The 11,382-nt window shown below is 44.8% G+C and overlaps 1 protein-coding gene across 1 annotated transcript in view; it reads right to left on the minus strand.

The window, feature by feature from the left end:
- NLRP5 (NLR family pyrin domain containing 5) overlaps window positions 1-11,382 on the minus strand; it is a 55,345-nt gene that overhangs the window by 15,043 nt on the left and 28,920 nt on the right. The window contains exons 10-11 of the mRNA XM_017865356.1: window positions 10,149-10,319; window positions 7,251-7,421 (exon numbers count right to left, since the gene is read on the minus strand). Of these exons, the coding sequence (XP_017720845.1) occupies window positions 7,251-7,421; window positions 10,149-10,319 (342 nt within the window). The remainder of the gene's footprint in view (window positions 1-7,250; window positions 7,422-10,148; window positions 10,320-11,382) is intronic.

Genomic DNA, 11,382 nt, shown 5'->3' on the forward strand with positions numbered 1-11,382 from the left:
AAAAAAAAAAAAAAAAAAAAAAAAAAAAAAAAAAAAAATTCAGAGCTTGAAGTCAAGGTCTTTGGACCTTGTCCAAAAGTCCAAGAATTGATTCAAAGGTCTTTGAATCAATCCAATCCAACAAAGACAAAGAAAAAAGAATAAGAAAATAAGAACAAAGCCTCCAAGAAGTCTGGGATTATGTTAAATGCAAACCTAAGGATAATTGGTATTCCTGAGAACAAAAAGAATTCTAAAGGCCTGGAAAACATATTTGGGTACATAATTGAGGAAAACTTCCCTGGCCTTTCTAGAGACCTAGACCTCCAAATACAAGAGCACAAAGAACACCCGGGAAATTAATCACAGAAAGATCTTTACCTAGGTACGATGTCATCTGGTTATCCAAAGTTAAGATGAAGGAAGGAATCTTTAACAGTAGATTTCTTGACAGAAACCCTGTAAGCTAGAAGGGATTGGGGCCCTATCTTCAGCCTCCTCAGACAAAACAATTATCAGCCAAGAATTTTGTATCCAGCGAAACTAAGCATCTTATATGAAGGAAAGATACAGTCTTTTTCAGACAAATGCTGAGATAATTTGCCATTACCAAGACTCCACTAAAAGGAGCTCTAAATCTTGAAACAAATCCTGGAAACACATCAAAACAGAACCTTTTAAAGCATAAAAAATTACCCACAAAAAAGTCCAAGAACACAGGACCTATAAAACAAAAATACAAGTTAAAAAGCAGAAACAAAAAACAAAAAACAAAACCCAAGGTACACAGGCAACAAAGAGAACGATGAATTCAACAGTACCTCACATCTCAATCCTAACATTGAATGTAAACGGCCTAAATGCTCCACTTAAAAGATACAGAACGCAGAATAAATAAGAACTCACCAACCATCTGCGGCCTTCGGGAGACTCACCTAGCACATAAAGACTCACATAAACAAAGTAAAGGGGTAGAAAAAGGCATTTCATGCAAATGGACACCAAAAGCGAGCAGGGGTAGCTATTCTTAGATCAGATGAAACAAACTTTAAAGCAACAGCAGTTAAGGAGACAAAGAGGGACATTACATAACGGTAAAAAGGCCTGTCCAACAGGAAAATATCACAATTCTAAACACACATGCACCCAACACTGGAGGTCCTAAATTCATAAAACAATTACTAATAGACCTAAAAAGTGAGATAGACAGCAACACAATAATAGTGGGGGACTTCAATACTCCACTAACAGCACTAGACAGGTCATGAGGCAGAAAGTCGAAGACACAATGGATTTAAAGTATACTTTGGAACAAACGGACTTAACAGATCTATACAGAACATTTCATCCAACCACTGCAGAATACACATTCTAATCAACAGTGCATGGAACTTTCTCCAAGATAGACCATAACAGGCCATGGAATGAGCTTCAATAAATTTAAGAAAATTGCAATTATATCAAGCACTCTCTCAGACCACAAAACTGGAAATCAACTTCAAAAGGAACCTTCAAAACCATGCAAACACATGGAAATTAAATAACCTGCTCCTGAATGAGCATTTGGTCAAAAATGAAATCAATATGGAAATTAAAAAATTCTTCAAACTGAACAACAATAACACAATCTATTAAAACCTCTGGAATACAGCAAAGGCAGTGCTAACAGGAAACTTCATGGCCCTAAACTCCTACATCAAAAAGACTGAAAGAGCACAAACTGACACTTTAAGGTCACATCTCAAGGAGGTAGAGAAACCAGAACAAACCAAACCCAAACCCAGCAGAAGAAAGGAAATAACCAAGATCAGAGCAGAATTAAGTGAAACAAACAAAAAAATACAGAAGATAAATGAAACAAAAAGCTGGTTCTTTGAAAAGATAAGTACAATTCAAAGACCATTGGTAAGATTAACCAAGAAGACAAGAGAAAATCCAAATAACCTCACTGAGAAATCGAACAGGAGATATTACAACTGACACCACTGAAATACAAAAGGTAATTCAAGCCTACTGTGAACGCCTTTATGCACGTCAACTAGAAAACCTAGAAGAGATGGATAAATTCCTAGAAAGATATAACCCTCCTAGCTTAAATCAGGAAGAATTAGATATCCTCAACAGACCAATAACAAGGAGTGAGATTGAAATGGTAATTAAAAAATTGCCAACAAAAAAGTCCAAGAACAGACAGATTCACAGAATTCTACCAGACATTCACAGAAGAATCGGTACCAGAATTGGTACCAATCCTTTTGACACTATTCCACAGGATAGAGGAAGAAGGAACCCTTCCTAATTCATTCTATGAAGTCAGCATCACCCTAATACCAACACCAGGAAAGGACATAACCAAAAAAGAAAACTACAAACTGATATCCTTGATGAACATAGATGCTAAAATCCTTAACAAAATCCTAGCTAACCGAATCCAACAACATATCAAAAAGATAATCCACCATGATCAAGTGGGTTTCATACCAGGGATGGTTTAACATGTACAATGAATGTGATACACCACATAAACAGAATTAAAAATCACATGATCATTTCAATAGATACAGAAAAAGCATTCGACAAAATCCAGCATCCCTTTATGATGAAAACGCTCAGCCAAGTTGGCACAGAAGGGACATAGCTTAATGTAATAAAAGTTATCTGTGACAAACCCACAGGCAACATAATACTGAATGGGGAAAAGTTGAAAGCATTCCCTCTGAGAACTGGAACGAGACTGAGGTCTTCTGAGCAGACTGCACCATGGTCAAGCCATCGTGTCCTCTGTGACCCACACGTACACATCCAGAAGGCCTCTTGGAGCCAGAAAGTCTAGGACAACAGGAAAACCACAAAAGAAAAACAGCTAGCTCCTGTCTTAGCTGATTAGCCATCCTTGAACGTTCTACCATTGCAACATGCTGTCCCCTAACTGATCAACCTAGTGACATTGTGCCCTGTGACGCCTCTCACCTTGTGACAATGTACCTTGTGACATTCTTCCCCTGCCCACAATAAACGGCCCCAAACTGTAACTTTCCAGTGCTTACCCCTAACCTATAAAACTAGCTCCCATCCCACCACCCCCTTCGCCGACTCTCTTTTTGGACTCAGCCCGCTTACACCTGAGTGAATAAACAGTCCTGCTGCTCACACTTAGCCTGTTCAGGATGTCTCTTCACTTAGGCACATGCATGACAAAGACAAGGATGCCCACTCTCACTACTCCTCTTTGACATAATACTGGAAGTCCTAGCCAGAGTAATCAGACAAGAGAAAGAAGGGGCATCCAAGGCAGTAAAGTGAAAGTCAAACTGTCGCTGTTGGCTGACGATATGATCCTTTACCTTGAAAGCTTTAAGGACTCCTCCAGAAAGCTCCTAGAACTGATAAAAGAATTCAAGTTTCCAGATACAAGATTAATGTGCACAAATTAATAGCTCTTCTATACACCAACAGCAACCAAGTGGAGAATCAAATCAAGAACTCAACCCCTCTTACAACAGCTTCAAAACAAAACACAACACAACAACACAACACAACTTGGGAATATACCTAACCAAGGAGGTAAAAGACCTCTACAAGGAAAACTACAAAACACTGCTGAAATAAATAGACAACATGAACAAATGGAAACACAGCCCATGCTTGTGGAAGGGTAGAATCAATATTGTGAAAATGACCATACTGCCGAAAGCAATCTACAAAATTCAATGCAATCCCAATACCACCATCGTTCCTCACAGAATTAAACAATTCTAAAATTCAAATGGAAACAAAAAGAGCCCACATGGCCAAAGCAAGACTAAGCAAAAAGAACAAACCTGGAGCCATCACACTACCTGATTTCAAACTATAAGGCATAGTCACCAAAACAGCATGGTACTGGTACAAAAATGGGCACATAGACCAATGAAACAGAATAGAGAACCCGGAAACAAACCCAAATACCTACAGCCAACTGATCTTTGACAAAGCAAACAAAAACCTAAAGTGGGGAAGGACACCCTTTTTGACAAATGGTGCTGAAACAATTGATTAGCCACATGTAGGAGAATGAAACTGGATCCTCATCTCTCACCTTATACAAAAATCAACTCAAGGTGGATTAAAGACTTAAACCTGGCCGGGTGCAGTGGCTCACGCCTGTAATCCCAGTACTTTGGGAGGCTGAGGCAGGCAGATCAGGAGTTTGAGACCAGCCTGGCCTACATGGCAAAACCCCGTCTCTACTAAAAATATGAAAATTAGCTGGGCATGGTGATGGGTGCCTGTAATACCAGCTACTGGGGAGGCTGAGGCAGGAGAATCACTTCTTGAACCTTGGGAGGTGGAGTTGCAGTGAGCTGAGATCATGCCATTGCACTCCAGCCTGGGCGACAGAGCAAAACTCTTTTTTTTTTTTTTTTTTTTTTTTAAAAAGACTTAAACCTAAGACCTGAAACTCTAAAAATTCTAGAGGATAACATTGGAAAAAATCTTCGAGACATTGGCTTAGGCAAGGATTTCATGACCAAGAACCCAAAAGTGAATGCAATGAAAACAAAGATAAGTAGCTGGGACTTAATCAAACTAAAGAGCTTTTACACAGCAAAAGCAAGTCAGCAGAGTCAACAGACAACCCACAGAGTGGGAGAAAATCTTCACAGTCTACACATCTGACAAAGGACTAATATCCAGAGTCTACAATGAACTCACATCAGTAAGAAAAAAAACAATCCCATCAAAAAGTAGGCTAAGGACATGAATAGACAATTCTCAAGATAGACAAATGGCCAACAAACATATGAAAAATGCTCATCACTAATAATCAGGGAAATGCAAATCAAAACCACAATGTGATACTCCCTCACCCTTGCAAGAATGGCCATGATAAAAAAAAAAAAAAAAAAAAAAAAACACACACACACACAGTAGATGCTGGGGTGGATGTGGTAAACAGGTAACACATTTACACTGCTGGTGGGAAAGTGAATTAGTCCAGCTGCTATGGAAAACAGGGTGGAGATTCCTTAAAGAACTAAAAGTAGACCTACCGTTTGATCCAGTAATCCCACTACTGCGTATCCACTCAGAGAAAAAGAAGTCATCATTCGAAACAAATACTTGCACCCTTATGTTTATAGTAGCAGAATTTACAATTGCAAAATCTTGGAACCAACCCAAATGCCCATCAATCAGTGAGTGGATAAAGAAACTATGGTGTGTGTGTGTATCAATGAGTGGATAAAGAAATTATGGTGTGTGTGTATACATATATATTAATGAGTGGATAAAGAAACTATGGTGTGTGTGTATACATATGTATCAATGAGAGGATAAAGAAACTATGGTGTGTATGTATACATATATACACACACACACATATATACATATCTCACACACACACACACACACACACACACACGATGGACTACTACTCAGCCATAAAAAGGAATGAATTAACAGCATTTGCAGTGACCTGGATGAGACTGGAGACGATTATTCTAAGTGAAGTAACTCAAGAATGGGAAACCAAAGATTTTATGTTTTCACTGATATGTGGGAGCTAAGCTATGAGGATGCAAAAGCGTAAGAATGATACAATGGACTTTGGGGACTTGGCAGGGAAGAGTGGGAGAGGGACGAGGGATAAAAGACTACAAATAGGGTGCAGTGTATACTGCTTGGGTGATGGGTGCACCAAAATCTCACAAATCACCACTAAAGAACTTACTCATGTAACCTGGCCAGGCATGGTGTCTCACACCTGTAATCCCAGCATTTTGGGAGGCCGAGGTGCGCAGATCACCTGAGGTCAGGAGTTTGAGACCAGCCTGGACAACATGGCAAAACCCTGTCTCAACTAAAAATACAAAAATTAGCCGGGCATGGTGGTGCATGCCTGTAATCCTCATCTACTCGGGAGGCTGAGGCAGGAGAATCGCTTGAACCTGGGAGGGGAGGCAGAGGTTGCAGTGAGCTGAGATCGCGCCACTGAACTCCAACCTGGGCAACAGAGCAAGCCTGTCTCAAAAAAACAAGAACTTACTCATGTCACCAACCACCACCTGTACTCCAATAACTTATGGAAAAATAAAATGAGAACTGCATTTGTCTCTATCACTAGCAATGAGTAAACGCAGTAGTAATCAACACAATTGATCCTCGTTATTCATGGTTTCTGCATTTGTGAATTTTTCTACTTGCTAAAATGGGTTGGTAATTCTCCAAATCAGCACCGGGAGTGCTCAGTCCTTCCTGGACACGCATGTATGCAGAGCAGAGAACGTGAGTCGCCAGGCACCCATGTTGCTCCCAGTGGAGGCTGAACTGATTTCAGCTCTCCACTGTCAACAAGCGTCCTTTGTGAGGGTCTTTAGTGCCGTGTTTGTTGGATTTTTGTGCTTTCTGTGGGCAATTTTCTTTTCTTTTTTTTTGTGATGGAATCTCACTCTGTCGCCCAGGCTGGAGTTCAATAGTGTGATCTCGGCTCACTGCCACCTCCACCTTGCAGGTTCAAGTGATTCTCCTGCCTCAGCCTCCTGAGTAGCTGGGATTACAGGCATGCACCGCCACACCCGAATAATTTTTTTGTATTTTTAGTAGAGACAGAGTTTCGCCATGTTGGCCAGGCTGGTCTCGAACTCCTGAGCTCAAGTTATCCACCCGCCTCAGCCTCCCAAAGTGCTGGGATTATAGGCGTGAGCCACCGCACTCCGCTGCAATTCTGTTGTTTAAAATGACCTCCTAGCATAGCGCCAAAGTACCCTCCAATGCTGGGGAGGGTGGGGAGGCTGTGAGTTCCATCACTTGTGTCAGTTGGGCTTTGTCAGGCACAAGTCACGGTGCCGTTGGTCATGCGCTTAATGTTAACGAATGAACAATGTGTATCAAGTAAAAGCCATTGAACGGAAACAAGAAATACAAAGTTTTCGATGGATGAAAACATGAGTAGAGGTTCACAGGAAGCTAACCCTGTACCTCTCCCAGGGGCAATGGCTCTGTGTTGGCTGGTTCAGTGCTCAAGGGTGACTTTGTAGAACGTGATGACCTCCAATTATGAGAACTGACTGTTCCTGAACAAATGACTTTCCCACTGTAAGATAACACAAAGGCAGACACAGAATTTTCCAAGAAAGGATGAAATCTAGGAGATGTGAACAGAATTCGGCACATACTAGGTCCCTTCATATGACGATGTCCACACCACACCCCACGGCTTTCTGCTGAGAGCTACACCACGCTATGTTAGGAAGCTAGGATGTCCTCACAGGGGAGCAAGCCAGACTCACATCAGCCTCCGCAGACTACAGTGGGGAAGTCTCATGGATCGACACAGCAGATTCACACCTTCGTTCCCCAGGTCGTTGTTGGATAGGCACAGGTGTGTCAAGCTCCGGTTGTTGACGAGGGCTGAGGCCAGACTCTGGCAACCCGTGGCCGTGATGCCACAGTCCTCCAGTCTGCAAGGAGAGCGCACCAGAGAGGACATGATGAGGTGCCTTCTTCAAGTTCCATCTCTCCCCCTCCTTCGCAAAGAGGGGAAGACGTATCACCCCCATAGCTGGCATGTCCTTGCAGACATATGGTGAAGTCACATCCTCTGTGCCTTTGACTTGCAAACTCAACTCCAGCGTATCAGTCCCAAGAAAATACTCTAAGTATCATGGGTGATTAGATCTACCAGTCACAATGGGGAATGGCTGGGCAACCTGGGTCTGCTCGCTCCTCGGCCATTTCCAGTCCTCACATGGCCATGATGTAAGGCTTTGCCAAGATGAGTCATGTTTCCAATTTATTTACTTATTTATTTTTATTTATTTGTTTGAGACAGAATCTCACTGTTGCCCAGGTTGGAGTGCAGTGGCATGATCTCAGCTCACTGCAACCCCCGCCTCTTGGGTTCAAATGATTCTCCTGCCTCAGCCTCCTGAGTAGCTGGGATCATAGGCGTGCACCAGCATGTTTGGCAAATTTTTGTATTTCTAGTAGAGACAGGGTTTCACCATGTTGGTCATGCTGGTCTCGAACTCCTGACCTCAGGTGATCCACCTGCCTTGGCCTCCCAAAGTGTTGGGATTACAGGCTTGAGCCACTGTACCGTGCCAATTTTTCCAATTTAAAAGTACACTTAGGCCGGGCACCATGGCTTATATGTTTGTAATCCCAGCACTTTGAGAGGCTGAGGCGGGAGGACTGCTTGAGCCCACAAGTTCGAGACCAGCCTGGGCAACATATCAAGATCCTGTGTCCAAAAACAAATTAGCCAGGCATGGTGGTACATGCATATAGTCCCAGCTACTTGGGAAGCTGAGGTAGGAGGATCCCTGAAGCCTGGGAGGTAGGGGCTGCAGTGAGCTGTGATTGTGCCACTGTACTCCAGCTGGGTGAACAGAGAGTGACATAAACTAGATAGTCTGTCTGCTTTTTCAAAGCTTAAGCAGTGGTTTTTTTTTTTTTTTCTTTTTTTTTTTTTTTGAGATGGAGTTTCACTCTTGTTGCCCTGGCTGGAGTGCAATGGAATGACTTTGGCTCACTGCAACCTCTGCCTCCTGGGTTCAAGCAGTCTCCTGCCTCAGCCTCTTGAGTACCTGGGATTACAGGTGCCCTCCACCACACCCAACTAATTTTTTTGTATTTTTAGTAGAGATTGGGTTTCACCACATTGGCCAGGCTGGTCTTGAACTGCTGACCTCAGGTGATCCATCCGTATCAGCCTCCCAAAGTGCTGGAATTATAGGCGTGAGCCACCACACCTGGCCATTTAAGCAGCTTTTTATGTAGCACTGAAGTGATTCCAGACACAGACCGTTACATGAGTGATACACATTTTGCTGTAACAAGAACTTGGAGTGAACACCCCTTCCTGTTGAGAATATGACACCCAAGACTGAGAGCTCAGGGTGTGATGGGGCCACACCCCGTCACCCTTCTAAGCCTGGATGTCTCATTGGTGACACCAGCACTGCCATCCAGCTAAGATTAAAGATCACCTAGAGCTGTGCTGTCCAGAATGGGAGCTGCTAGCCCCACGTGGTTACTGAGCTCTTGACATGGGTCTAGTGTGATGAGGAAACTGACTTCCCCATTTAATTTAGATTTGGCTGGCCACTCGTGGATACTGGCTGCCACACTGGGTGGCTCAGCTGAATCGGACCCACCCTTGACTCCTGGCATCACCATCCAAGCACCGTCCAACTGTGGGACACGTGACACAGCCTTTCCAAAGCTGTGTCATCTGTCAACTGGGTTATCAACAGCACCTGCTCCGTAGACCTGTTCTGAGAACTCAGCGAGGAAGGGTTGGAGGAATTTTAGCGCAGTGCTTGGCACAGCTCAGTAAGCATTGAATAGTGGGTGCTGTAACTCTGCTGCTGCTTCTCCTCCCTCCCTAGATCAGTTATCAGTAAGCAAGTCATATCCTTTGGGCCAGGCACGGTGGCTCACACCTGTAGTCCCAGAACTTCGGGAGGACAAGGCAGGAGGATCGCTTGGGCCCAAGAGGTCGAGGCTGCAGTGAGCTAGGATCTTACCACTGCACTCAGCCTGGGCAACAGCAAAACTAACACGGAAAAGGAAAAAGGTGATATCCCTTTAGGTGTCAGGGTACAGAACTGCCACCCCTCGCATTTCCACTTGGAGGCATTTCTGCTAGAATAACACAGGCCTGGGTTCATCCCTGCTCTGGGCTCCCTTGTCTCCAGAGGAGGAGGTGGGATTGGGATTTTGGGTGATGCTCTGCTCAGACCCTCCTTTTTGAGACTCCCTGTGCCCAGAATCCCAGAATGCATGAGCTCTGGCCTGGACTTTACCAGGCAGAGGGGAGCCTGACCCCACCCAAGTTCTTTGAGTGACTGAGTGGGCATCTGTCCAGTCGTGGGGCCAAGCATTCACTAACCCACAGTGTAAGCTGCACACATAAGCCTCGCGCCCAAGAGAGCTTTATCAGGAGGGAAGGTCATTATTCAATTTCCATCTGGCTGATTCCCACTTCCACCTTGTATCTCCCATTTAGAGTTTGGCAGCAAGAACAGATGTTTATCAGGTCACTCTTACACCCTGACACTGGGGCAGTCTCGGAAGGTCCCAACTTCCTTCCTCACCCTGTTTGTGCATCTGCTCATTTCCCTCCCACCATGACTGGAGAATCGAAGTTACGATAATCCCGGCGGAAAGGAAGTGGCACTCACGTCAGCTTCTGCAGGGTGCACTGGGAGACCCTCAAGGCATCACTGAGAGGCGTCACTCCCTGGTCTGTCACCTCGTTTCCTGCCAGGCTCAGAGACTTCAGGCTGGGAGAGGTTGTAAGGATTTGGGAGATCTTCAGGTAACAGGCGTGGGTCAATCCACAGCGATCCAGCCTGCAGAGACAGGCAGCATGAAGCAATCCCAGCTCTCGCCCGAAGCAGCCCATTTCCCCTCTACTCAGCACACGCCAGTGGCACTGGCCATTTTCCTGGTCCTCGGACTCTGTCTGCTCCTGCCTCTGGGCCTGAAAAGTTGCTGTTCCTTCCATTGCAACCTCCCCTCCTCCCCTCCCTCAGGTCTTCATGGGGCTCATGTCCTCGTTCATGTCTCTTGAAGGTTGCCTTTCGGGTAAGCCAGACCTTAAACGGTGCCTGCCCCACCTCCTTCCGTTGTTTCAACATTCATAGCAATGCACCCGAACCAACTTTTTTGTTTTTGAGACAGGGTCTTGCTCTTGTCACCCAGGCTGGAGTGCAGTGGCTCAATCTTGGCTCACTGTAACCTCCACCTCCCGGGTTCAAGCAAGTCTCCTGCCTCAACATTCCAGAGTAGCTGGGATTACAGGTGCCCACCACCACACCCGGCTAATTTTTGTATTTTTAGTAGAGATGGGGTTTCACCATGTTGGCGAGGCTGGTTTTGAACTCCCGACCTCAGGTGATCCACCTGCCTCGGCCTCCCAAGGAGCTGGGATTACAGGCGTGAGCCACTGTGCCTGGCCTGTGTGGAATTTTAGACAGAACTTTTAGAGCTCTCCAAGCCTACACATGCTCCTGCCATGTGTGTGCACACATCATTCTTTGTCTTGTTTTGTTCTCCCTGTGCTGGCCTGTGAGCATCAGGAGAGCAGGAATCTTGTATCATTCATCAGCACATCCCAGGAACATGTCACAGTACTATATGCAGAATCAAGCATCTGTCATTATTGAATAAAAATCTTATTTCGGCTGGGCGCGGTGGCTCAAGCCTGTAATCCCAGCACTTTGGGAGGCCGAGGCGGGCGGATCACAAGGTCAGGAGATCGAGACCATCCTGGCTAACACGGTGAAACCCTGTCTCTACTAAAAAAATACAAAAAACTAGCCAGGCGAGGTGGCGGGCGCCTGTAGTCCCAGCTACTGGGGAGGCTGAGGCAGGAGAATGGCGTAAACCCGGGAGGCGGAGCTTGCAGTGAGC

This window comes from Rhinopithecus bieti, unplaced genomic scaffold (assembly GCF_001698545.2).
Source record: "Rhinopithecus bieti isolate Rb0 unplaced genomic scaffold, ASM169854v2 scaffold_81780, whole genome shotgun sequence".
In the NCBI taxonomy this organism is placed as follows: Eukaryota; Metazoa; Chordata; class Mammalia; order Primates; family Cercopithecidae; genus Rhinopithecus; species Rhinopithecus bieti.